At 47.2% G+C, this 27,815-nt stretch overlaps 2 protein-coding genes across 12 annotated transcripts in view; one reads left to right on the top strand and one right to left on the bottom strand.

Moving 5' to 3' along the window:
• The window catches only part of Lyzl4 (lysozyme like 4), a 68,957-nt gene extending 43,166 nt beyond the window's left edge, over positions 1 to 25,791 (bottom strand). For 6 of the 8 annotated variants that reach the window (XR_007344385.1, XR_007344386.1, XR_007344387.1 and 3 more), the window contains exons 1-2: positions 25,233 to 25,371; positions 24,436 to 24,841 (exon numbers count right to left, since the gene is read on the bottom strand). The gene's annotated coding sequence lies outside the window, so the exon portion shown is untranslated. Of the gene's footprint in view, positions 1 to 20,714; positions 24,842 to 25,232; positions 25,540 to 25,652 lie in introns of those variants that run through there. The other 2 variants (XR_007344384.1, XR_007344383.1) reach the window with 2 other exon arrangements.
• A 21-nt stretch (positions 25,792 to 25,812) lies between these two features.
• The window catches only part of Vipr1 (vasoactive intestinal peptide receptor 1), a 49,580-nt gene continuing 47,577 nt past the window's right edge, over positions 25,813 to 27,815 (top strand). For all 4 annotated transcript variants that reach the window (XM_015489437.2, XM_048795323.1, XM_015489436.2 and 1 more), the window contains exon 1: positions 25,813 to 25,945. In XM_015489437.2, coding sequence (XP_015344923.1) covers positions 25,868 to 25,945 — 78 coding nt within the window. In that variant the 5' untranslated portion in view covers positions 25,813 to 25,867. The remainder of the gene's footprint in view (positions 25,946 to 27,815) is intronic.

Below are 27,815 nucleotides of genomic sequence, written 5' to 3'. Positions count from 1 at the left end.
TGGGGGGCGGCTCTGCCCCTCAGCAGGCCGCTGGGCCTGCTCTGTGGGTGGTCACAGTTCTGTCTACCTTGCCGGCGCAGGGGGAGGGGGCGGCTCTGCCTCTCAGCAGGCCGCTGCTCCTCTTCTGCCCCTTTTCCTACCTCTTAACATTAAACTTAATTTATTTTTACATTTAAAGTGTTTTCTTGTAGGCTTATTTTTTATAAAGTTTGACAATTTCTGCCTTTTAATTGTGGTACTTAGACCATTAACATTTAATGTGATTTTAGCTATAGCTGGGCTTCTATTTGCTTAATCTGTGCCTTGTTCTTTTTTCCCACCATTTTTTGTATTACATATATTTTATGATTTAATATTTATCTCTTTGTTTCATTATTTTTACATTTGCTTTAGGATTTAGATTATTTCTTTAACTTATCACAACATGCCTTCCGGTAATATGATGCCACTTAACACATAAAATAGAATCTTACAACAGAATGGAAGTGTGAGGAGCTTGGGAAACCATCCCACAGAGAAATACCTATTAAGTGGATTTAAATGATCAAAGATAATCATTCAAAGTCTCTGAATACTGAAGAACTTACAATAAATTGTAAAGCATTTATTTAACAAAATGGATGAGAATGCAGTAAATAAAGTTTTGGGGTGAATAATGTTTATCCTGCATAATGGAAGCAGAGACTATGACTAGAACCCAGGTAATCCTCATGGGCTTCTCTGCCATGTTCAATGTAAGAGTTCATAGTAAAACCACAACATCACCATGCAGCAGAGAAAGAAAGGCTCAGATACCTCAGGGATGAAGCCCAGGCCACTCCACAGATTTAAACTCATCTACAAGGCTGTTTAGGGCCATGGGAACATGGGATTGGTCTTGAGAACATGAAGGCATAAATGACCACTATGGCTATTACAGAAATAGACACCACCAATATTTTCTTCACTGTAGAATCTTGAACATCAAATTTCATTTGGATTTATTTGGGAGCTAAAGTCTAACTTAGTATTAGACGTAGAAGATAGATTTGGACTTTGAACCTAGGCCATGGACTGTGACCTTACTCTCATGCATGGTTCTAGACCTTAGATCTTCATAGTGAACTGGAATTTGACTCATTGGACTTAACCATGGACTTAGACTTTGGAAACTGAATATTAAAACTTGGTATCAGCTCTGTATATGAATCTTAGACCTGTAACTTAGACCTGGCTTTGAACTGCATGTAGGACCTGGCCTCAGGAATGAAACTTTGCTCTGGAATTGGACCATGAAACTTAGTTTTAGACTTTCACATATACTTTATCATTGGACCAGACATTGCATCTAGACCTTGGACATGAGCCTTAAACTTGGATATAGATTTTGGACTTGGATATTGGATCTTGTTTTGAACTCACATTAGATCTGAACCTCAGGCCTAGAACTTGGATTAGAACCCTGGACATAGACCTGGAGCTAAACTTAGAAATTTAAAAAATGGAATTCAAACCTACAACTTAAACCTCAGATATGAACCTCCATATTTCCATGTAGAATAAATCATAATAGACACAAACATTATCTAAGCAAAAGTCAAAAAAAAATACTCATTCTTCCCAATTACATTGATAAATCCTAGCAGGATTTGTGAAAATGAGCTAAGACTCACATAGAGTTCTCAAAACTTCCCATTGCAAGTCAGAGTGAAAGTGAATCAAAATGGTATTTGTGTAGAGTCCATGTTTACACATTGTTAACAGAAGTATATTCTTATTGCAAGTTAGAGCCAATTAAGATGAGTCAGATAAGTGTCAGGAAAGATAGTTCTCCAAAATGTATTAACAAGATCAGCCTCATACACTATTCTCAAAAGTATGTTTTACTTCAAGTTAAATGAAATCAGCTGTACTTGTAAAACAAGAAAGAAAAGTTCAGAATCAGAATCAAAAGTCCCAATTTTGATTCCAACATTAAAGTCCAGATACAAAGTAAAAGTAAAAGACCTAAGTCTGTATCTAGTTTCCATATCTAAGGTCTTCCCAGTATCCAAGCCAAAATAAAATCCAAGATCCAGGTCCACAGTGTAGATATAAGATCCAAAGATCATGTCTAAAGTGCAGGTCCAGGTCTTAGATTAGAGTTCCTAATCCAATGTTCAAAATCAAGATCCAGGTCTAGGGCAGAATCCCATGTTCCAGGTCCCAGGGCAAAGGACAGATATAGGAACAAGGTCTCTCTCCTTCCTGGCCTTGAAGTAAGCAGTTTGCTCCACCAAGCACTCCCCTCCCCATCACTGCCTTCTAGCACACTCACTAGAGGCCCAAAGCTATGGTTCTGCCCAATCTTGAACTAGAACCTCCAAAAGTATGAGCTAAAATAAATCTTTTCTCTTCATAAGTTAATTATCTCAGGTATATAATGATAGTGACAGAAAGCTGATTAGTAGCAATGGCTCCAGGGAAGCCTTCAGCCCAGCCCTCAGTCACCCTGCAGGCACCACCCCTTCCTCCACATGCTCAAAGTCCTGAGTCCTGATTCCCAGACCAGATATGTCCTATTAACAAGCAAGGGTATGCCCTCCCCCCCACCCCCTCCCACACTGCCAATAGGTCAAAGACCCAAAATAATCTATAGATGGCATAACTGGGGTTCATCTGAACAGACCCTTCACCCTTCCCCTTCTCTCTTCCTCCTCTCCTCTTTCTTCTTCCCTTAAATACTATCATTTCATAGTTAGGACATTAAGGTTCACAAAGAGCAGAGGCTGAACCAGTAGCACTATCTGGATTGCCAGAGCCAGCACACAATGCAGCCCTCAGAAGAGCCTTGCGCTGGAGTAACAGCACCACATTGGGATTCGCCAGCCCTGGCTTTCAACAGGCTGCTCACTCTCATTTGGAGCGAGTCACTGTGGCCATCAGATTCCAGTTGATGTACCTCAGACCTGGCCCCAGGGAGGGCTATGGGCCATGGCATGTTCTTCCCCGCCCCCTGCACCCTGCATATCACCACTCTGTAGACCCAGGGCTGAAGCATTCTCCAACAGTGAAAACCTCCTTTTTAATGATTTCAACTCCCCTACCCAAATAAAAATTCACCATCTCCATGATCAAACAGACTATCTACATTGGGAAGTCCTTTCTATCATTCTATGGTCTGATAAAGACATAAATTTTTTGCTTCATGACATTCTAAGTGGAATTTAATATTTCTTTATTTTTTAAAATTCAGATTCACTCTTATCCTGACTCAAGCTTACCCACTGAAATGGGTGAGAAATTTTATAATAGTCAGTGTCTTTGAGTCAGGATCCGCAGAAGCAGAGCCTATGACAACTTTTATTGAGGGAGGGACTCAGGAGAAGAGGACTAGGGGCAGGCAAGATGGGATGCAGAAAGGAGATGAACAAGGATGGTCTCAATCAGACGACTTCAGACTAACCCCACAGAGTCATTCCCACTTGGAGGCAAGGAGTCAGACTTTTTATCCCTGTGTCAATTGGACTTCAGTCCTAAATTATGGGGAGATGGTGGGGGCAGGTTGACACCACCCACCCACCCCAGGGTGATGTGGCTCCCACAGGTAGTGGGCAATTCTCCAGAGCAGGCAGAAGCTGAGAGCTGTTAGCACCACATTTACAGCAGCTGCAATGGGTGGTCCACCTGGTAAGCAGGATCTGAGTGTGGCAACACACTGCCCATTGCAGTTGATGTTCAAGGTTCTGCTTCTTGGACCATCCAATACGTGGGATCACCCAGCCCCATGGATGCAGGAAAAAATCTAAGCCTGAAGGCATTCACTTCTGGACTTCACATAGACCCAATGGCCTCACTCCCTTGGGACCCAGCCAGTGCCTTAGGTTCAGGTAACAACACCTCTTAGAAGCACCCCAACCTTTCTCAGACCCCCCCAGGAAACCAATACTTTTCTGGAATCCGGTCCACCAACCCCCCACCCTACTCTCAAAGCAAAGTCTTCACCCTCTCTGTTCCTGTACAATCCAGCTTTGTCCTGTTTCCTCTAGGAGCCAGGTTACAGGTGTCTAAGAGGCAGCCCTCCCAGGCAGCCTCCCCTCTCCCACTCTGGAATACAAAGAGGTTGTTGACTCTTCCCTGGCAGGGAGGAGTGCCCAGACTTTGTTTGGAACAAGGCTGCTGGGATGGTGGGTTTGCCATTCACTCCTTCCGGATGGGTGTTTAGCAGCTAGAAACAACACCTCATCCCGTGACACACCTAAATCGCTTCTGCTGCTTCCTGCCAGTTCCCTCAGGCCATTGTGCAACTTCAGGCCTTGTGAGCATGTGAACTAGGTGGAGGTCAGGACACCTGCCCTTCAGGTCTGAGTGTGTGTGTGTGCCATTGTCCAGTGCTGGCCTCAGCCCACAGTCCTGAGAGGAGGCCAGGATCTGGCTAGTCTTCAATATCACCACATCAGAGCAAAGATTGGTATTCCTGGTGAAAAGGGGCCCTTGCCACCTCCACAGAAAGTTTAGCCATCCAACAGGGCAGCAGGGTTTGGTGGAGCTCTAAGTCCAACAGTTCTCTGTGCACCAGGCCACTAGATGACCCAGAACATGCCCTGCTCTGGCTCAAACAGCCAGCAGAGAACGTTCCTGTGGGAATCTGGGTTTTGTGGATGTGTCCTGGGTCCCTGCACCTCTAGAGAGGCTGTCAGAAATGGGGAAAGAACTCCAAATTCCATCCCAGTCACACTCTGTGTACTTGTCTGGCTTGTGGGTCATCTTTGGGTTTCAGCTTCCTCAAAGGTGTGCAGAAAAATCTACCCCACCAATATAGGGATTGCTTCTTATCTCTAACACATACCAGCATAGGGATCACCTCTTATTTCTGTTTACTTATTTTTATGTGGTGCTAAGGAGTGAACCCGGAGCCTCACATGTGTGAGACAAGCGATCTGCCCCGGAGCTCCAACCCCAGCCTGAATCACTTATTTCTAATATGTATGTCATCTGTTAGTATCATCTTTCTATCCTATGCCTCCATAGAATGCAGGCTGGGAGGTTAAACCTTCCTCCTAATCATCATTGGTCTGAAGACCCAAGTCCTCCTCAAAGCAGAGACTCCTGGAAATTCCAGAAGGCAATTGTCCTCCTGAGTCCCAAGATCCCCCAGATCTCTCAGCTGTATCTCACTGCCCAAGGATGATGCAAAAAAACGCAAATTATACATATTGGCCCTAAAGTCTGTGACATTGCAGCATGGGAGAGGGTTGAGGGCTGTGGGAACGCTCTGCCCTAATGCACTATATGACCTACCCCAAGTCCCTCATCTCTTCCAGACTCAATTTCCCCATCCATTTAATAGACAACAGAGCCTAGAGCCCAGACTCTCCTTAACATCTGCTCCGTTTGTTCCCTGCTTGGAAGTTTACTCCTCTGCCCACACTGTACTTTTCTCATGCCGCAGAGAAAATCAGACCATTCTCCCCCTTCTTTCAGGCAGTCCTGCAATCTCATCATTAAGGAACAATGACCAGGCCCAGAAGCAGCCTCATCTATGAAGATCTGGCCCCAGAAGAAATCATGCTCTCTTCTTTTTGAGCCCAAAGTGGGAGTGGGATTGAGCAGCGCCTATATAGCCAGCAATTCCTGCCTTTATCCCAGATAAGCAGAGGGACTTTGCTGAGAATGAAAAATAAACCCCTGCTATTCCCTATTTCCTTCTGCCCCCAATGCAACCATTCTGCTTCATGGAGAGAACCCAGGGTCTTGATAACTGTGGACTCACTACAGCTTCTGAAAAGACAGTGTCTGAAAACAAATTGATCATTTCTCATTGTTCAATTTTTAAAATCCCAGACCTTTTCTAGCATGTCCTCAGAGCTCTATTCTCAAACCTGAACTGAGAACAAGCCCTGACCTTGATCTAGACTCAGACCTAGTAGTGTTGAGGCTGGGATCCCAAAAGAAATCTGAACCCAGTGAGACAGAGTGTTTACAAAAATAACGCTGTTGCACAAATGATGAAATAATTGTCATACTAGACAGATGAAGTGAGAATTAGGAGCAATGACAGGGAGCTTTTTGGAAGGGAAAACTCAATGGGCTGGATTGTCTTATTTACTGTCTTACCTGATATAGGGGCTGACATGGATTAGATGCTCAGGAAGTATGGAGCAGAGGGAGCAAGATTGATCTTGAAATTTAGCAAGAGCCTTTGAGACAAAAGAAGAAACGTGCAGAAATAGAGTTGAAGCCTGGGGTGGCCTCACCTCGCTTCCTGGTGTTAATGCCTTATCATCCTCTCCCCTTGAATGTAGGCAGTGCATGTGACTTGCTTCTAACCAATGGAATACAGGAAAGAGGGCAAGGTGTGCACGGGGGACTATGTAACCGTGATTGCATGCGTATATTGCATAAAACTGTAGTGCCCATCCTGCTTGTGTTTCCCTTCCTACTAGCATTGAGGAAGCAAGCAGCCATGTTGAAGAAGCCCACAAGACAAGGAGCTCAGGGTCCTCCTGCAACAGCCTCCAGCAAAACGCAAGAAAACGAGGTCCTTAGTCCTGCAGCCACCCAGAACTTAACTCCATCAACAACTCCATGAGCTTGGAAGCAGATCCTTCCCCAGCAGAGCCTCAGATGAGACCCCAGTCTTGATGGCACCTTGGCTGCAGCCTCATGAGACCCTGAAGTAGAAGGCCTGCTTGAACCATGCTCAGACTTTCAATCCACAGAAACTGCAAGAGAATAGATGGTTGTTTCGAGTCAATAAGTTAGTGGTCATCTGTTACACAACAGTAGATAATAATAATACAGGTCATTGGAAATAGATGAAGGTGGCTGTCAAGTGTCAAACTAATGGGCAGAAGTCGGGGCAGGGCATGGTGTGAAGTAAATGATAATGGCTACCTTTGGCTGAGCACCTACTGGAAAAGTGGGTTTGCCACTCAGCCCTTCCAGGAGGGTCTTAAGGCATGGAGGGAAGCTTCCCAAATGCTACTTCATTCCTTCGCACAAATACAAGGATTTAGGAACTATTATCGTCCCCATTTTACAAACAAGTAAACGGAGGTGCAGAGAAGTTAAGCACCTTGCCTGAGTTCACACAGCTGATAAGTGGCAGCCCTGAAACTCAAACCAAGAAGCCCAAATGCATTGCCCCTATTTAAAGGTCTTTGCCATTCCCCTTCAAGAGTGAAGGATGCTGGGATGTCAGTCTCAGGAGCTATATTCTTCAGGCAATGGCAGCCTCGCAAGCAGGGGACAGGAGAGTGGCACTGTCCACTGGAAAGCAGTAAGGAGACTGGGAGGCAGGTTATAGGGAGGCTTGGAGGCTGTGGAACTTGTAGAGAATAGAGGATTCAGAGGGGAGACTCAGAGCCAGGTACCTGGGATAGACAGGTGGTAGTGGAGGACCAAGGGGCAGCACTGAGATGAGGATAAAAAGCCACCTATGGTCAGCAGCCTCTCTGGGGCCAAGGCTGGGTTAAAGTGAGCCCATGGTCTCTGAGCCTTCATACTTCTGTACTTCTGCTCTATGAGTCCGTAACCTGTTCTTCCTCCTTAAGGAGCCGTGGAGCCAATAGGGTCTGAGCCTTCCAGTTCATAGGACCCCAGCCAATCCATGGGCAATTGACCAGAGCCCTCGAATGCTCTTCTCTCCTCCTCCAAATGTTCCTGGGCAGCGGACTCAGGGAGAATGTGATTGCCTGGTACACAAAGGCCAGGTGGGTATAGCCAAAGACACTATGGAATCGGAACCTTGCACTCCCCAGGGTATAACACCCAATGTACTCTGGGCTTAGGTTTGCCCAGGGTCCCCTGAGCCCGTCTCTGCAGCTTCCACAGCCCCTACCAGAAATTAAACAAAACTGGGCCTCAACAAAGATGAGCCAGACTTAGGGCCAATGCTGCAATTATTATTATTTTTTTTAATCTGGTGATTTCAAACCTCTTAAACATTTAGGGCACTGAGCTTCAAAACAGCTGATCCCATGCTAGCTAATGAGGACGGTGGCTTCTAACTGAAATGACTGGCAGCTGGCACTTCTGCAAGCTGCCCCAAAGCCAAGACTGGTAGCTGGACCGGCTCTCCCAGTGGCCTCTGCAGAAGGAAATGCCTGAGGCTCAGCAGAGAGGAGCTGCAGTCCAGCCTGCCTGCCTACTCTGCTTCTTTTCTTCCAGAATGGCCATGCCCACCTCCTTCCAGTCCTGTCCAACCTGAACCCCAGCATGGCACTCTTTCTCCTTCTCTGCAACCTGCTGGTTTGTCCTCACTCTCCTCCACCACCCCTGTAAACCCCACTCAGCTCTCACAGGCCAGAATCTCCATTACACCTCCTATAGGAGATGATGTCTCCCTTCTCTAAGGCCCCCAGTCCTCTTGTCCCTCTCTGGTGGTGGTGACAATATTTTGCCTCACATAATAGCACTTTCTGTTTCCTTTCTTCCTTGACGGAGATGCCTACAGTCAGAGCTAAGTCTGGTTATCTTTGCAGTGTCCCTCCTTCTGCCTACAGAGTTCCATTCAGGGACATACAAGTACAGACCTGAGAGTACTACCAGTGGGGAGAAGCAGCCTATAGGAGGCCTGCACCCAGGGGGACACGTTTAACACCTAAGCAGACATTTTCTCTCTTTCCTCTCAAATAGTCTGTGGACCTCGGATCTATCACCCAAGGAAGAGGGGGGTGAAAGAGAGGGCAACCTGCCCAGATCCCCTCTGCACTCGCTGATCCTAGCAAAATACACCAGCAAATTTACTGCAAGCACCTGCATTTCCCTGCCAGAGAGCTTTTTTTTTTTTTTTTTTTTGGCAGCAGCACCTGTATGAACAATGCGTGGGGCAGGTGAGATGGGCTGGGGAATTTCCTCCCTGAGATCAGCCTTTGACTCGTGACAGATGGGACTCGGTGAGAGAAACCCCATGTTCCTTGATTTACAAGGTGAGACAACTCTGAGCTGTTTCCTACACAGTTTCCCAGAGGGCCTAGCAGAGTGAGGGCTGGTGACCCACAGTGCTAACCTGGCCATTAAGCAGCCCCTGTGGGCTACCTCCCTCCTATCTCGCGTCCCCATTCTCCCTCTAGTACTTTCTAAAACCACTTCCAAGTAAATGACCTGTGCTCAAAGTCTGGTCTCAGGGTCTGTGTCTAGAGGGATCAAACAGGAGGCAATGGAATAAAAGCAGAGAAATGTCTGAGTCCCCCTGGCTTGTAAATGACGCCAGATGTCCCTGAGGAAGACACACCAAGATTAACGAGGAAGCATGGGCAGTAGAAAATGTCCATGAAACTCTAGAACCTAGTGTCCTGGGCCACTCCCCAGGCAGTGCCCCAAGAGAGGTGGAAGGAGCCCAAGGAGGGAATGGATATATGCTGGCCCTGCTGAAGGAACTGCCTGCCCTCCCACACACAGATCCCGATTCCCAAGCCCAGCCAGAAACCCCAAGCAAGTTTTGACCACAGACACAGCCTGGAGGCAGCAGGGAATCCCCCAGAACTGAACCACCATGGCAACCCCCAGTGCCTGGACCTATGTTAGCCTTGAGTTATAACTTACTGTCCCCCAAAGATAATAGGCTACAAAATTATTTGGAATCTTGTTTTCTAATAGTGCAGCAGAGCAGTGTGCAAAAATCAGAAATAATTTCAGTTGTGAAATGAGGTAGCTTCTTACACATTGGAGTTTAAGGGCCCTGGAGTAGCTGCTAAACAAGAATCCCTTCTTTTTATCCTCTGGATCCTCACCAGTCTGCCTACTGAGGACCACTCAGAATGTAAAAGATGTGCATTAGAAATGAAGCTAGGACCTCCTTCCTGAAAAACCCCACCCTGAATCCATAGTGAGAGTTCTGTAATGCAGAGAAGCAGCTTCCACGTCTCCCCACCCTCCATACACACATACCTTGCTTTGGGAACTCCTGGGATTCAGAGCTTCCCCAGCACATGTCAAAGCCTTCTAGGGGCAGACACTGCAGGGAAACAATCAGGGACTCACCCTCTCCATCCATCAAGAGAAAGCAAGTATCTTTTGAAGGCAGAGTTGGAGGTATCCCCCAGTACCTCCTCATGAGACAGATGATCCCTTCCAGCCCCACCATACCCTCCCTTGGAGCCAGGGTGCTCATATCTGAAGGCTGGAGTCTCCTGGGGTTCCCCAGAGTCTGGATGCAGAATATCTAAACAGGCCACACTTGCTGCCAGGTCTCCCGAGCTTGAGGGCTCAACAGCAACCAGCCCAGGCAGGGAGAGCATCTCCAAGTGGAGGCATGTGGACTGAGAAGGCAACTGATCCAGTTAAGGCTCCTCATAGGTCAGAGGATAGAGCCCTGAATCCACTACCCCCCCCAACGGAATCCATGAATAGAAATTTAGGGAGTTCATATATTTGGGTGGGAAAAATGGCTACTTTATTCCATTTGAACTGAAATCCAGTGTTTTCTTCTGCTATGAGACAATGAAGCACAATGGAACTGTGCCTGTGTCACCAATGGAAAACTCAGATATTTTCATCTCACTACCACTGGTGAAGATGCCTCAAAATGTCACTTATTCTCATCACTATAGTGGTCCCCCTGTATCAGCAAGGAATACATTTCAAGTCCCCTAGTGAATGCTTGCATCTGGAGAGTACTGAACCCTCTATACCTTATGTTTTTTATATTCCTATTTGTACACACCTATGATGATGTATTATTTATAAATTAGACATATAAGAGATTAATGGCAATAATTAATAAAATGGGACACTTGTAACAAGATGCTGTAATAAAAAAGTGATGGGAATGAGCTCTACTTCAAAATACCTCATTGTGCAGTACTCACCCTTCTTGGGATGGTATAAGATGACAGTGCCTATGTTTTGAGAATTGAATGACATAGGTACTGTGGTATAGTCCTAGGCCACTATCAACCAACGATAAGTCAGAAGGACAATCATTGAACCAGTTGCCAGTTGACCCCAGGTAACTGAAACCACAAAGAGAAACCAGGGAGAAGAAACTACTGTATTTTAACATCATTGTGGCTACTTGGCCTGACACTAAAACGTACTGAGATTTGATACGTGAATAAAGAAGCCCATGTATCACTGTGACACAGATTTGTTTTTAGTATTTTGACAGATGTGTTTCAATGCATTTCCTTTTTTACAGGTTACATTTTTTTAACATATTTGAACATATTATCCCAGCATGGGGGTGTAGCTCAGTGATAGAGCACTTGTCTAGCATGCATGAGATTGAGCCCTGGGACCTGGACTCAGTCATTCCTGGGCTTCCTATTGAGAAATTGAGGGCACAATCCCCAGCTCTGCAAAAATAAATAAATAAATAACAAAAATATTATTCTAACAAAAGTCCACAGGCTTCAAAACATCCATGGCTATAAAAAAAAGTCCAAACCCCTGCCATGGAGAGACACATCTCCCCCCAGAAAGAGAGAAGGAGTGGCCTCTAGTTAAGAAGAGTCCTCTTCAATCTTTGCAGAAATGGGCCAGGGAATCTTAGAAACCATTGTTTTGGGGCAGGGGCTGGGCAGACTTCCCAGAAAAGGACTTTATTCCATCTTGTCTTCTTTCTACTTTATTTTAACTTTTATTTTTGGCTTCAACTTCTGAACTTTTCCACTGTGCCCAGCATGCAACTTGGCAGAAGAGGGTTCCCAGCAGAGTAGAATAGAAAAAAAGAGTTTGACGGGCACTAGTCTGTGGCCTTCTGAATTGAAGTGTTAAGTGGTGGCCAGGGACCCACAGAGCAGCCCTCAGTTTCCCCATTGGAGGCCCAGGAATAATAGAGCCCAAGTCCCAAGATTTTCCTGGACAACAACCATATTATCTGTCATTCAAGACTAGTGAGACAGGGTTTGAGCTCCTCGGCACAAACTACAGTGAACCCTCACTGCCTTCCCTGGGAAGCTAGTGGCTGACAGGAGGCCTTTAAAGTTCACAGCCTGGACCCCTGTTCAGGAGGAAGGGTAGGCAAAACTAGCAAACTCCCTCTGTCAGACATGCAGGGTGATTCCCCAGTCTGACCTCTGCTGGTTCTACCAGATAACCAGTGTTTTCTTTCAGGGAGTGGACCTCCTCTAATTATAGCCACAGCTGTGATAGATGGGTCTGTACAAGATCTCAAAGTTCCACTTCAGGAGCATATAATTTTCTCCCTTTACTTGTCAACATTATCAACAAGGTTATCTTTAAGCTGCAGAGTCATGGGAGTATTGGAAGGGGATATAGCCAGAAAATGCAGGGGTGTTAATTTCCCAGACTGGGACCCATGGATGAAGATCCCAACTTCTAGCCCACTCAGAGAGGTTTCTGAGGTCCTTGCTGAATTGAGCCCCCACCCCTGAAGTAGAGACCTCAAGAGCCCTCTCACTGCTCCCTTCCTCTAACCCCCATGAGGTCCTCTCACAAATAAATGATCCAAACCCAAGTCCTTTGTCCCAGCTTCTTCTTTCAAGGAAACCCAAACTAAGACAAGTAGGATTGGAATTTCTAAGCTGGCATAAAGTCTACATTTGTCAGCTGTGTATGTGGTCATGAGACTAAGTTTTGGCAAGTGGGATATGAAAAGAAGTGACTGTGAAACTTCAAGATAACCCAATTAATAGGAAGGGGTATGCCCTCTTCTTCCCCTCTACTGCTTCCTACTAACTGGAAAGCAGAAGTAGGAGTGAGCCAACCCTGGCCATGGGGACAAATATCTTTATCTCCTGGTATTCCCAGGAGCCTTCTCCTATACTCAGAGAGGAATGGTTTCTGTGACCAATAGGACATAGCAGAAGCCTAGTCAGAAAAGGCACTCTAACTATCTTAATCCTTTGGGTCCCTTGCTCTAGAGGAAGACAGCAGCCATGGTAGAAGGACACTCAAGCATCCCTGTGGAGAGCTCTAGGTGGCCTTCTGCCAATAGCCGTGGAATATGGTTTGAATATGAAGTGTCCACAAAGTTTCATGTGTTGGCTTTGTCCCCCGTGCAGCAGCAATGTTCATAAGTAAGGCTTTGGGGAGTTTATTGGATCATGAGGGTTCTGGCCTCTTCAGTAGATTTAATCATTTGAATGGATTATTGGGAAGTGGGAAACTATAGGAGATAGATCCATTCTCCTTCTCTTTCTCTCTCTCTCTCTCTCTCTCTCTCTCTCTCTCTCTCTCTCTCACTCTCTCACACACACACGCACACACACTCTTCCTGGCAGCCATGAACTGAGCAGCCTTCCTCTGCCAAACTCTTTTTCCATGATGTTCTGCCTCATCTCAGGTTCATAGCAATGTAACCAGCCAACTATGGACTGAACTCTCTTAAACCATGAGCCAAAATAAATCTGTTCTCCTTTAAGTTGCTCTTGTCAGGTGTTTTGTTAACAGAAACAGAAATCTGATTAATACATGTGAGCACATCACCTTGAAAATGGATCCTCAACCCAGTCTATCCTTCAGAAGACTGCTAACTTGGTCATCTGATCGCAAACTCAAGAGAGGGTCTCAAACCAAAACTGTACCGCTGAATTGCTTCCAAAATCACAACCCACAGAAACCATAAGAGGCAAAAAAATACGGTTTATTTAAACCATTAAGTTTCGGAGTACTTTGTTATCTTAGGTAACTGTTATGGGTTAAATTGTGTTCCCTCCAAATTCACCTGGTGAATTCTAACCCTGCCCCCAACCTGTATCTCAGAATGTGATGCCATTTGGAGATAGGGTCTTCATAGAGGTAACTAAGTTAAAAAGGGATAATGGGCCTTATGAAAAGGGGACAATAAGAGACAGACAGATTTGCTAGGATGGCATGACACAGAACCACAGACTTGGTGGATTAAACAATGGAAACACATTTTCTCACAATTTTAAAGGCTTGACATCTGAGATCAAAGTACTGACAGAAGAGGTGGTTCTTCTGAGGGCTGTGAGGGGACCCTGCCCTATCCTTCTAGGTCCTGTCTCATCCCAGGAAAAAAAGCGTAGGGGCAGAAAAAAATGGCAAGTGACTTGGGCAGGGGCAGGACCCAGGACAGGGAGGAAGTGAGAGAGACATAAGTAGCTGAGGCTATTTTTACCCAGACCTGTGCAAACAGAGGCGTGGGCTGGTCTGGCCAGTTCCTCCCTTCCCTGGCACCAGGCCTAGAAGTCCCTTCCCAGGTAGGCAGTGCCCACTGGGTCAGGAGCCAAAGAAGAGTGATGAGTAGAGAAAGGGCAGATATAAGAACTGCTTCCCAGTCGCTCCCCAGACTCCCAGCCTTGAAGCCCTGGCTCCCCTCTGGGTGCTGTGGACCCAGGCTCCATGGCTGCCTGCTATGATCCGGCCCCACTCTGTGTCCTCCCCTGCCAGACAGTGCGAACTGGGCTGGACTCAAGGTTAGGGGATCACCATGGGGTCAGAAGTTAGCTGGACTGAGGTCTGTGATCAGAGTCAAGGACATCCTGGGGTCACAGGTCACGCTGGGCTGAGGCCTATGATCAGGATCTGGGGCTAGTCTAGATTGAGATCTGCGATCAGGGTTAGAGGTCAGGCTGTGCTCAGGAATCAGCTTAGGGTCATGAGTAACTCTGGGTGGTGGCCCAGGATCAGAGGTTGGATTAGCCTAGGGTCACAGGAAAGTCTCAGCCAGGCCTAGAGTCAGAAATAGATTTAAGCAGAAAAGTCTCCTAGCCTAGTCATTTCTCCTACTTCTCTAGCCTTCACTGATTCAGGGCCTATCATCCCTAGCAAAGAACCCCAAAGTCCTCCCAGAGGGGTGGTGGACATGGATTCCAGCCCCAGGCATGACAAAGGTCCCCTGGGACCTGTGGGAAGGAAGGCACTCCCAGGAGAAGGAACAGGCCAGGCAAAGGTTCAGAAGCCTGAAAGGTAAAGCCCAGGTTGGGGTGCACAGAGGACTGCAGGCTCCAGTGGAGGAAGAGCCCTCAAGGCCAAGGAAAGAAGGGCCTGGAGGAGTTATCCTCAGAGCTAAGTGAGAGGGCAGGGTCTGTCCTGGGTTTTAGGAAGATTCATTCATTCAGTAACATACAGAGGACTCACTGTGTGTCAGGTACCACTCCAGGAACCTGAGACATCCTGGGAATAAAAGGTGGTCCTGAATCCCTACCCTTGTAGAGCTTACATTCTAGCAGGGGAGGGAGATAAATAATGAATGTAATAAAATGAACTCACAGATAATCAAGTGGTATGGTGCCTTAGAAGATGATCAGAGCTTAAAAAATAAAATAAAATAAAAAAGTAAGGTGAGAGAGTTTAGGAGTCGGTGGGGGGGGGGGCAGTTTGCAGTTTGCAGTTTACAGTATTAAGGTGAAGCCAGGGCTTCCGAAAAGAGGTAGGGGGCCACGGGATACCTGTGGGAGAGAGCATTCCAAGCAGAGAAGGAACACCATGCAGACCCAAAAGCAAGAGTTGGTCTAGGAATAAGTTCATGGGAGAGCAGGAGATCAGTGTGACTGGAGAGGGAGCAGAAGACAAGAGAGGGAAAGGGGAGTGACAGAGGGCTCACTTGGGGTCTGGCAAGCACTGTGCACTATAGAGCACCAAGATCTCACTCATGTTTTAAACTAAGCTCTGAGAGAAATAGCTTAAATAACACTGCAGGGATGCAGCCTGCAGACTCCCATTGTGGAATGCTAATGTAGGGGGCCAATGACCCCATTTTCTTCAAAAGAGAAAATGGAAGGAAAAGAGAGGCATAAGCAGAGAGACAAGGGGTAGTCTCTATATGAAATTCTAGTGTGTGGATCTTACTCCAACAAACTGGTTAAAAAAATAAAAACATCATAAGTCAAGGAAGGAAAATTAAATAATGACATCATTTAATGCTCTTAAGGTGTGAAATGCTCTTAATGGGTGTGAAAAGGATCTTTGTGTGTAATGACACTGTGGTTACTTTTTTTAGACATCCTTAACCTTTAGAGGTCCATACTGAAATACAGAAAAAGTGATAAGATCTGTAATTTGATTCAAAATGATTGTGACTGGGGAGGAAACAAGAAGAAACAAACCGAGAGGTGGGTGGACAGGAGTTCATTATAGTGTTGTATTCACTTCATACCTTTTGAGCTTTTTTTTTTAATGAATTAAAAAATAATAATAGTCAATCCAGATGTTGAGCTTGGAGTTTGGGGTGCCATGGAGAAGCCAGAGGTCCTCAGCAAGCTACTGGAGTATGCAGGTGGCCTCAGATAAAGATAACCTGAGACAGAAAGCAAAGAATGGGAGGGGGACTGGGATAGGTTTGCAAGAGAAGATGCTCCCTCCCTCTGCCTCCTCCTCCCCTGCCCATTCCTTTCTTCCTTCCCAAATTTTCTTCCCTCCCCCTACCCCTCTACCCCATGCCTCCTCCCCACCCCTCTTCCCCGACCTCTCCTTCCTCATCTCTCTTCCTCAAAGCTCTATTCATCTTCAGCAAGTGTCACCCTGGCTTAGTTCCCAGCCTTGCACAGGTGGTCACACTCATCTGGGTCTTCTCGGCAGCTAGGTTGCCAGGCAGCTCCAGTTTGATACACCCAGTCACTATCACCACTCCCCGCAGGCTCCTGCTGCTCTCTTTGCTGAGGGCTACCATCTCCATGTTTCCCCTCAAAAAAGGAAACAGGGTGCTGATGGGGTGCCTCTCCATCCTCAGAGCAGGTATCACCATAGCCTAAAGCGGTTCTGGCCCCACTGGGGGAAAGGTGAGGGTGGGTATGTGGGGGTGGCTGGTAAGGCCCAGATTTGCACTGAGAGTATGGGACGGTCCTTGCCATTCTTCTCCCTAGAAATAATTCCTCTCTTGGGCAAATCATCTCTTACCACAGAGGGGGGTTGAGGCTGGGAGGAAAGCAGAAGTGGCCTCAAGACATTTCCTGTCCAGGCATTTGTTTTCAAGTGCCAAGCCTGGGAATCGGGAAGGAGGGAGGACTTCTTGATTCCTCCAGACTGCCTCCTGCACCTGCTCCCCACCTCAGGAGGAAACTGGAGGGTATACAGGAGGCTGAACCTTGCATGAGGCCCCACCAAGATTCCCAGGCCTCCAAAGCCTCAGCCCCTGGACTTGCCAGGACCACCCAGGCTGAGCTACTGTGGATCTTGGCACCAACCAACACAGCCCAGCAACCAAGGGGAGGATGGAAAGTAGGGGTTTCCTAATGCCTTCCCAGCCCAAACCACTCAAGGATACAAAAAGGCTGAGTTTCTATTTCCTACCATCTGACGTAATGTCTTTATAGTCAAAACTAATTTAAATTCTAAAAACTAATAATGAATATATTTCTTGAACTCCAATCTGTGGACTGAGATTCCTACCCAAATGAAGAAAAGACTGGGAGAGAGACTGGGGGCTTCTGACTCATAGGGGCCCCATATTGTAGACCATAGTTCCTGTCCAGTGGCAGCACACTAGCCCACCTTGCCACCTGTGGGTGGCCATCAGGGATTATTCTAGAGACAACCTTGCAATCCTAAAATGGCTTTGTGTCCATGAAGATGTGAGAGGGAAAAGCTGGGACTCTGATGGCAATCAGAGTAATAAAGGAGACAAGAAGGAGCATTTCACTATTTGCCTGTGGCCACAGTCAGGCCCCAGGGACTCCAAGGCCTCTTTGCAGGACACATGGTCCTGAGAAGACAAAGGCAGAACCTGAGTCAGGCTCTCCCAACCTAGTCCAGGTCTCTTGCTTTTTCTCCCAGTCTTCAAGCCATTAGCTTGGCCCCAGTCCTAGAACCCATCCTTCAATCTGGAAAACCAAATCACACAGGGACTGCTGAAAAAGCCCCAGCCAGGTAAAATCCTAGGTCCTGCTGATGGGTAAAAAGGAAGTCAAGTGGCAGCTCCCATCTCTACCCTGCAAGGACCAGAGCAAAGACCATGCCTGTTATTTTCCAGGGCTGGGCTGGGTTCTACCCTCTCTGTGATGGAAGAAGCCCAGACTCTGGGGCCCTCCCTTACATCTGGCTTATCAAGAGCAACCTTCATGCTATCAGTCAGGGTCCTCTTCTGCAGGGTTTTACCTCTTGCAGATAAAATTTGCCTTATACCCCTCCTTGCCCCGGTGCCCTCACCTCAATAGGCAGTGGCCAGCAACACGCTCCCTCAGCAAGTGTTTCATACATGCTGTCCCAACCCTTCCCCAGTGGGGCAGCCATGGTTTGTCTCCCTTGCCTCAGCTCAGGAAGTGAGATGATGACTTCGTATTTTATTGACCTTGTTGTTTCATTTTTTACTTCTATGTTTCTGTATTAACAGAAATGTGAAGTAGATGTTAATTAAATTACGTGTTAAATTCATGAATTTATTAGTATGCATTAAATCGTAAAACAGAATTACAGTTTTCTCTTTTTGTGCTATCCTTTGTTTTATCATGAGCATCATGGCAACTCATGGAACATGCTGGTAAACATGACCTCTTCTTTACTACTCTGGAGCAGTTTGAAAGGAATTATCCACCCATTAAAGGTTAATAGACTTTTCCTACAAAACTATCTGAGTTTAGTTTTAGGGATAATTTTAATAATTTCTATTTCTTTAGAAAAGCACCCATTTCACCTAGGTGTCCAAATAATATATTGGAATAAAAAAGAGCATTTTTTATAGTTTTAAAATACTCTATTCCTGGAACTATATCCCTTTTATGTTTCTACTTTTATTCTTGGTCATATTTGCTAACCCGTTGTCTCTTCAAAGATCTTCTGTTCAGGAAAAAATTTATTTCAGTTATTCATTGAATATTTTATTTTTATTTCAGTACTTTATCTTTAGTAATTTCTTCTTCTTTCCTTGGACTTAATTTGTTGTTTCTTTATAGTTTATGTTGTTGTTTTTGGCTGGTTGATTGGTTGGTGTTTTTTTGTTTGTTTGTTTGTTTTTTACCAGAGATTGAACCCAGGGGCACTTAATCACCAAACCACATCCTTTTTATTTATTTATTTATTTATTTATTTATTTATTTATTTATTTATATTTTTTGAGACAGGGTGTCTCTAAGTTACCTAAGACCTTGATAAATTGCTGAAGTTGGCTTTGAACTCACAACCCTGCCTGGCTCTTTTTTACTATTTTTAGTTGTAAATTTTTTTTTCAGTGTTTTTAATGTATGAAATTAAAGCTAAAACTTTTCTCTAATTATATAATATCCAGACCACTTGGTTTTTAATATTCATTGGTATTTAGAGGAATTATAGGTTAATTTATAATTTCATTTGTATTCCTTTCTTTAAAAAATATTTTTAGTTGTAAATGAACACATTTATTTATTTTATGTGGTGCTGAGAATCGAACCAAGTGTTTCATACATGCTAGGCAAGCACTCTACCACTGAGCTAAAGCCCCCAATTTTTATTCCTTTAATATAAAAGTTACTTAGTGGCGGCGGGGATGGGGGAGATTAAACTTAATGTGTTGATGTGTGAAATATTTCCAAACATACAAAAGAATAAGAAAATCAGATCCACTGTATCTACCACCTAGTCCCATTAGAAATATAATGCCATATTTGCGGTAGATTTTTTTTTTAAATAAGTCAGTGTTATTGGAGACCCACTGTGTATCCTTTCCTATGGTTAATAGAATTCTAAGATAGTGCCCAAGATTCCTGTAGTGGGGGGGGGAGCTGTATAATCCCCTCCCCTTGAGTATAGGGGGTGCTGATTTGATCAGGTGAGCCTTTCTTGAAGAGATCTAAAGTCTGGAAACAGAAATCAGAGAGGTTCAAAGATACAATGGGTGCTGTCTTACTGGCCTGGTAAACACAAACACCTATGGAGAGGGTCATGGGGCTGGGACCTGAAGTCTGCTTCTAAGAGCTTAAAAAAAAAAAAAAGAGTCCTACTGCTCCAAGGAACTGAATTCTGCCAACAACCTGAATGAACTTGAAAGAGGACCCTGAGTTCCATACAAAACTGTAGCTCTGGTCAAAACCTTGCTTTCAGTAGAGGACCCAGCTAACCCACATGTGGACATCTGACTACAGAAAATGTGAGATGATAAATGAATATTGTTTCAAGCTGCTAAATTTGTGGTAATTTGTTACACAGCAATTAAAAATAAATATACTTTATTCCTTTCTCTTCCCTCTTTATGCAAAGGTAACCACTAATGTGGCTTGGGTGTTTACCATGCCTGAACACTATTTATACCTTCACTATATTATGATGTGTCCATAAAAGTTATTTAGTATTGTTCTCAGAATTTTAAATCTACCTAAGTAACATTGTAACATACATATCATTCTGCAACCTGCTTTGGTTGTTCAACAGCTTATTTTAGTTATGTACACCTCTATTGATAGATGTGTGGCTCTTGTCCATTTATTTTAATGGCTGAATAGAATTCTTGAGAGAAGCATTGTAGACTTGACAGTTCTTCCCTTTTAAAATACCTGTTTTATATGCCTTGAGGCTATTTGATTCGATGCATAGATGTTTGGGGTTACCTTCTTGATAGATTGAATGTTCTAATAATATGAATTGTCCTCTTTGTGGTTTTTTTTGTTTTGTTTTCCACCTTAAATTCTCATTTACTTAAGATCATTGTACTGTCATGTGTAACTAATTAAAACAAATTTTTTAAATTCTCATTTACTTTGACTATGATAATTAATGTTTACAGTTATTCTTGATTCTGCTTTTATGCTTCTATATATCATGTATTCTTGGTTATCCTCCCATACACACAACCTTTTATTGGATTGTTGGTATTTTCTTAAGTTTCATTTTTTTTTTCTTTTGGTTATTTGGGAGTTACATGGAGATTGCCATTTTTTCACATGTACTTCTACGAATTTTTAACTCACACGAATCTCTGGTGGCATTATGTTTATTTAAAGTCAATGTCTATTTTGTCACACTCACATTATGTCTCTCTTCCAAATCTCTGCCCAAGGTCAATGACATACCAACTCAGGAAGACAGGCCTTGGAGTAGGGAAGTGAATGAGAACTTTGGGCTCCCCTGTGGAGTCATTCTGAGCTTTCCCTATGGTTGAATATGCCATTCCCTGTGGAATCTACTGCCCCAGAAATGAGCTCTGAGAAACAGTCTGGAGATGTCTGTGGTCCTGGGCACCATCTCTGAGATTCATCCCTCTCTGACCCTAGCTTTCCCCAGCTCTACTCTCCTGGGAACCAGCCAAGCTCTACTCTGACTCCCACCTGGGAACAGATGAATCCGTACAGACCCATGCCCATACACAAGGACACATACAGACACGGACACATATGGACAGGCATACACGTGCATACATGCATGCACACACACCCACATGCATAGACATACTCGTACCTGCTGCAGTAAGCATTTGACCAGAGTCTGTGGCTGTTATTGGAGAATAAATGGGAGGGAACAGTCCCTCCCTCTTCAGTCTCCCAGACTCAAGGCACCATGACCCTCATGCCAAGCTGCCTGGTGATAGACTGCTGACCCCTGGACCAAACTGAGCCCATGATTGTGAGGAAAGGAATTCTCAGGTCATTCTTCTCTGTGCCTAGACTAAGAGCTCCCAAGGGCAGACCAAGTTCTCCTCTTTATCCCCTAGAGCATGGCAGAATCTCCCCTCCCTGTTTCATTTCCCAAGCCTCAGTTTCCCCACTGTGGGATTTCCTGTGCCATTTAGCTATAGGGCATGCCATGTGACAGCCTTAGCTATATTACCTTCAGGGCCCACCACAGCATTTAAGCCATGACTATGTTCTTCTTGACAACCCCAACCATTGACCAAGCACAGTAGAGTGACTAAGGCTTCTATGTGCAATCTTTGTTCTGGGACTCACAATTGGGTTGGCAGGAATTTACTTTCAGATCTGTACAACGTCCAAGGATCTCTCTGCCCAATTCTTCTTTCTCCTCTATCTTTCATAGGGTCCCCCTGCCATCCAATAAACTTCCAGGACAAGCTCCCAGGACAAGCTAAACTGAGGTACCTATAGTTGACACTCCCTCTCCCCCACACAGCTCTAAGTCCCATTTTTCAGGATCAATGATTGGCCTTTCTAGAACTGGTCCCTGGGCTTTATTTCTGTATCTGGCAGTCTGAACAATTCTTTCTTTATCACCTGTACTCCATGAACTTTGTTTTCTTCCTAAATGCACCTTTAGCAACAGCAAGAGTTCCTCCCTAACCCCTGCCCAAGTAATGCTAGAATCTCCTGAAGGGGATGTGTCTAAGTGATTCTCAAATCCCTAGCCCCATCACAAGGCCAGACCAGGATAAGTGATACGTGAGAGGTGAATGAATGAACAAAATCCATGCTATTACCAAAGGGATCTCCTACCCTCCACTAAACCACAAGTTGGAGTTAAAACATACCTACACACAGAAAGAAATGGCCCCCAAAGAAGGAACAGCCTGGGGAGGTAGTAAGCACCCCATATCCCTGGAGCTGCCAGACCCATTCCATGAATATAGACTTTAAGGTGTTGGTCCAGAAATCCAGAGAAGGCAAAGCTTGCCTGTATCCTAACAGTAATGTGGATGGAGAATCCTGGAGTGGCGACTCCCCTGGTCAGGTCATTTCCTCTGACCTTCATTATGCAGGTCAAGGCCACTCTAGGTCCCCACCCTTCTCACTCTACTGAAGAACCTTGCCACCGTTGAGTTCCTATGCAGGATCTTTAAGACAGTGTGTGCATGATTCTGAGAGGGGCTGAAGGACTGGAGGAGGCGAGGGTGGCACACACTGCAGGGATGAGGCAGGCAGGAAGCCAGGCAGGCTCCCAATGAGTAACTGCAGATTCCCTTGTGCTGTGCCTGTTGTCACGGGGGATGGCAAGTGATTCTGTTTCCATCTCTTTTCCCCCACTTCCTGCATCCTCTGAACCCCTGTGATTCTGAAAAGCAGGAGGGAGGCGGGAGCTTGAACCAAAGTCTAGGGGGAAATGCCAGGAATCCAGGTGGGGAGAACTCTGAACAAAATGCTCAGAAAATGCAGAAGGACATGGGGACTGGGAGCAGAAGGTGTCTGTGGCCCTCCTCCCCAGTCTGTACTATAAGGCCACTAGAGGAGCTCAGACTTGGCACAGTGTAGCAGGGTGGGGAACAGACATCCCACGTAACTACTTCCACTCCCTGTAGCCTGTCTCTCCCACCTCCACTTCCTCCCCTCTCAGAAGCCTCCTCAGGTCACCTGAGTAAGCAAAAAATGGCTTCCTCATCAGAACTCCCCAAGAGTGAGTCCATGTTTGGTTTCCCCAGTGTCTGAGAACACAGGACAAGACATTTTGGAGCAATTAGTTGAAGCATGGTCAAGTTTAGCCTTGGTTGAATTTTTTTTAGGTTTTTGTTTATTTCTGCTATTTTTCTCTTCTCTGCTCCTTTTCACTTCTGAATATGTTTTGGGACCTCAGATAGTAAGAAAGGGTGGATCCCCCAGAGGAACAATTCTGAAAGAACAAAGAAATGATTTTCATTGCAAAGAATCTACTGCAAAACTATTCTCCCTGAGTCACCTTCCCTTTTCTGGGAGGAGGACTACAAGGACACAAGGAGGCACTATTAGTCTCCCTCTCTGCTCCAGCACGGCCATCCAGCCCTCAATTGAAGAGGGGATTCGTGTAGACAGGGTATCCCGTTCTCACTGATGACTTCAAGATTCTCTCTCTCTCTCCCTTCTTACCCTGTCCAACAGCCACCTGGTAAGGGTCACATGGCAAAGTGGGGTCCCTCCTATTCCCCAATCCTCATCCCTCTCAGTACTCTCTCAAGTGCCTGAGAACACTGATCTCAGAGAGAACAGGAGAACGTCAACAGGCCAGGAGGATATCCCATCATCAGTGAGATACCAGCATCCTGCAGCTGGCTAGGCAATGTGTGTGTGAAAGGGGTGGTGGTGGTTATGAGAGCCAAGATGCACAGATTTGCTGTTCACATTGAGGGCTCCTGGGTGCCGCACCAGCAGAGGTGACTCCTCAGAATAAAGACATGATGCAACTGCCCTGCTGGGTACTGAGGCCTGAAAGGTGGTACACAGGGTCATAAGCAGAAGCTAAGTCCTGAGCAAACAGTGTTGCCCCCAGGAATACTGACAGTTGAGGAACTGGCCAGCAATCATTCAAACACTACCTTCACTGAGTGGTTGGGTCCAAACCCCAGAAAGACCAGAGCAGAGACACTTCCAGTCCCACATGTTGGGAAGCTCCCTGATTAATGAAAAGGAGGTGGAAACTATAGGGAGAGCAATAACTACCCAGGTCCTCCTCTGTTAAGGGAGTGCCTCAGAGGTATCCACCTCTATGCCACCAGTGCATAGCACAGGATCCAGGGCATAGCCAGTGGTTCATAGAGGATCATTGAAAGAAGGTCGACAAAAGAGGGGAGAGGAGGAGGTGAGGGGTGACGGAATGCTGGAAAAGAGAAAGGAGGGAAAGTAGACAGCCAGGGTACACCACAAGTAAGAGGAACCCAGGAGGGGCCAGAGTGCTCATGCTTTACCGGCTCTCCTCAAGCCCACCCCAACAGCAGTCAGGAACTGGAGCTTCCTGCGCTGTAAGGAGGGAAATCCCAGCAGGTCCTCAGAAACTCCAGCGCACCTGCTGGTCAGCAGACGCCTGGAATCAGATTTCGTTCAAGCCGCTGCAAGCTCTGCTTCACTTGTGTAGACGCGCAGCCCTCTCCGTCTCTCCACTGGACACAGCCACTCCTTCTATTCATGTTGATCCACTCCCCTCCGCCCATCCTGGCCGCTGCCACCACACCTCTAGTCTCTATGGTGCTAGTTCGAGCCCTCGGAAAGAGGCAAGGCAGCCATCTGAGCTTGTTTCATAAGAAAGACACTCTCAGAGGGCGCCCCATTCTAGAGTCGAATAAACAGAGCCTGAAGCACCGGCTATGGAGAGAGGCTAACCCGAAATCACCCAGCGACCGACGGGCCTGGAAGCGCAGGGCCAGAGGCAGGCAGCCGAGTCCTGGACCCTCTCTGGACCTCAGTCTCTCCAGCTGTAAAATAAAGAAGGCGGGATGAGGACAAGGTTTCTTGGTTCCTTTTAGGTCAACCGCAGTTCCCGGGCCCGAGAGCTGGGAACAGACCTTCCCTCCCCGCGCGAGGGCGCTGGAACTTCGGCCCAGCCTCCCTTGGGAGGTGCCCGAGCCGAGACGCACGAGGGTGCGGACGCTCCCATCTCCCTGGAGCAGGGCCCCTCGGGGTATAATAGTCCAGGGCCTTGTGCCTGTGCGGAGCAGGTCCCGCCAGTTGACCCCAAAACAGGAGAGGCACCGAAGATCCCGGAATCGGGCATCGTTTGCCGCTCGCTTGCCCTCGCCCAGCCTCTCCGGCGCGACAGAGAACACCGGTCAGTTGAAAATGTACCAAACAACGCGTCCCACCTACCCCCGGTTGCTGCCAGCCCTGAACCCAATGCGGGCCCCAGCCCTCAGCCTGGGAAAATAAGTGGCACTTCCTGTCTTGTAATCCGTTTCACGTTCCAGAGACCAAAGATGCGCAAAAGTGGGAAATAGGGAGGCTGGCGGGGAGGCCTCCTGGAGAAGGTGGCTCCAAAGGCAGACGTGATGAGCTCTGGAGTAGAACTGAGGGGGTGGACGGAGGTGGGACACCGCATCCCGGAGCTCGGGGAAGTCGTGAGCCAAGCAAGGAAGAATGGGGCGTGTTGGGGTCTTGAGAATCCCCGGAGATGAGCCTGGAGGGGCGAAAGCTTATGAATGCCTCAAGACGAAAAACTGACGCGTGGGATTGGAAGAGGAAGCTCCGGGGACTCCCCACTTTTGGGGGCGCCCCAGCCCCGCCCCATACCTGCGCGCCGGCCCCGCCTCCACTGATCCATTGGCTAGACCCGCCGCCCGTCAGACGAGCCCCCGCGGCCCGCCCCCAGCCCCAGAGCAGCGCCTCTTAGAGCTGGGGCCACTGTGCCAGCGCCACTCTGTCAGGCTGCGGGCCATCTTCCGAGCTACGCCGCCCGCCAACCCACTACCCACGACCGGCCGCCCGCCGCGGGTTCAGGGCGGACCATGCGCCCGCCGAGCCCGCCGCCCGCCCGCTGGCTCTGCGTGTTGGCAGGAGCCCTCGCCTGCGCCCTCGGCCCCGCGGTAAGTGTCTGCCCAGCTGCCCAGATTTCCCGCACTTGGGGGTGAGGTGGGGGCGGCGGGAGCCGGGCCATCTGTGCGCGCGTCTGGGTAAGGCCGATGAGGGGCACCCGGTGAGGAATAAGGCGCACAAAGCTCCAGGTTCTCGCCTCCTCCCTCAACCCCCAACCGGATCTAGACCCGAGAGGTGGGGTCTACTTTGTGCCCAGTCCTTCCCAGCGCAGCCCAGAACCCGCACAGTGAGGTGATCCCGGGATTGATAGACAGACTGGGAAGAAGAGAGGGCCCGGAACTTGCCTTCTGAGTGCATGGTGTACGCAGAGTAAAGAGACAGAGTGGCAGAGTCGGTGCTGTGGTGGGTTGAGATGGAAGATCTGATAGACTGCGGGTGGGAGACCGTGAGGGTTGCTCTCTGTGTGGTGCCGGAGTAGAGGTGTTCCTGGGACGTTGTGGCTACGTTTGGGATGAGGTCTCAGCAGCAGATCCCAGCGTTGGAGCCCAGGTCCTGGGAAGGACTCTTAGGATCAGGTGGGTGACAGGCAGACGACGAGAGCAGGAAAATACTGGAGTCCAAGGAGGATGGTGGTGAGCAGTGAGGGTGTAGGGGTGGTTTTTAACAGGAGGGACCAGTCATATGCATGGGGAGAGCTGATCAGGGAGCCAATGGCCAACAAGCTGTGGTTTCCCTCTCTTCCTCCTACTTCTGCTTCCTCCAGACAAGCTTATGTATGCCCCTGACCCATGTATACCCCTGTGCCCTACTTGCGGGTGTGCTCACTTGTGGCTGTGGATGGCTCTTCAAGGCCACAGGGCAGATGCTGGATCATCTCCCCAAGAACAACAAAATCCTCAAGACTCACTGAGTCTACCCAAGCCCATTTGTAAAATGGGCAAAGTGAAGCTCAAGAGTCGTCAGAGCCATACCTTTTCCCCACCAAGCAGAACTGGACAGAGGATGTTTTTGTTTTTGTTTTTTTGTTTTTCCCTACATCTACCCCATCCCTTGAGGAACCTAGAGTTGCTGCTGGAGCAGGACCTACAATGCAAGAGAACTCCAGTTCTGGAACCAGCTCCAGTTTGGCTGTGGGAGGGTGGGTGATCTTAATCATCGAGTCCCTTCTGTCCCATGATCTCTAACCATCCTCTCCCATGGTAGGAATCTGATTTTCTACCTAGTTGGTGTGTTGCATACCTTGGGGACGGGAAGCTCATTAGCTGGCCTTAAGCCCCTACCCCTCATACTGATAGACATGAGACCCACCTTCTAAGCTTTCCAAGCTTCACCAAGCTCACAGAGGCTACCCCAACAGGCTACTCCAACAACCTTCTGGTTCTCACATCCCTGGATTCCAGCCACCTCAAAATCTTTTTGGATGAGCCAAGGATCTTGGGCTACCATTGGCAACACATTCCTTCATCCTTGGAAGTTTCTGTGCCCTGAGACAGAATGTTTTCAGAGAAGCCTGCCTCTCACACCAGACCATATCTGCCCTCTGCATCCTGAGACAACCCAAACCAGGCTCCTCCAATTCTAATTCTTTTCTCTTTCCACTACTTATTTGGTGCCCAATCCTAGCACTCCTCCGAGGACCTTCTCCGATTGCTCTGGCCTACTCAGCCTCCCTCAGCTACCCTTCAGGCTTGCTCACCTCCCAGCCCAGGCTGTTCTGCCCATCCCCCAGGATCAGGGACAGGGTGTCTCACTCTCCCATGTTCCTCACAGCCCAGACCAGGACTGGGTCCACAGGGCAAGGAGAAGCCTGGTTGAGGGTGGGCTGGAGTAAGAGGTTCCCATTTCTCTCTCTGCTTCTCCCTTCATACTTGCTCCCTCATGGAATGGACACTAGGCAATTCTGCTCCAGTCGGACTTGGG

This window comes from Marmota marmota, unplaced genomic scaffold (assembly GCF_001458135.2).
Source record: "Marmota marmota marmota unplaced genomic scaffold, marMar, whole genome shotgun sequence".
NCBI lineage: Eukaryota > Metazoa > Chordata > Mammalia > Rodentia > Sciuridae > Marmota > Marmota marmota.
The sequence above is the reverse complement of the archived record's forward strand: the minus strand, read 5'-3'. Positions and strand labels throughout refer to the sequence as shown.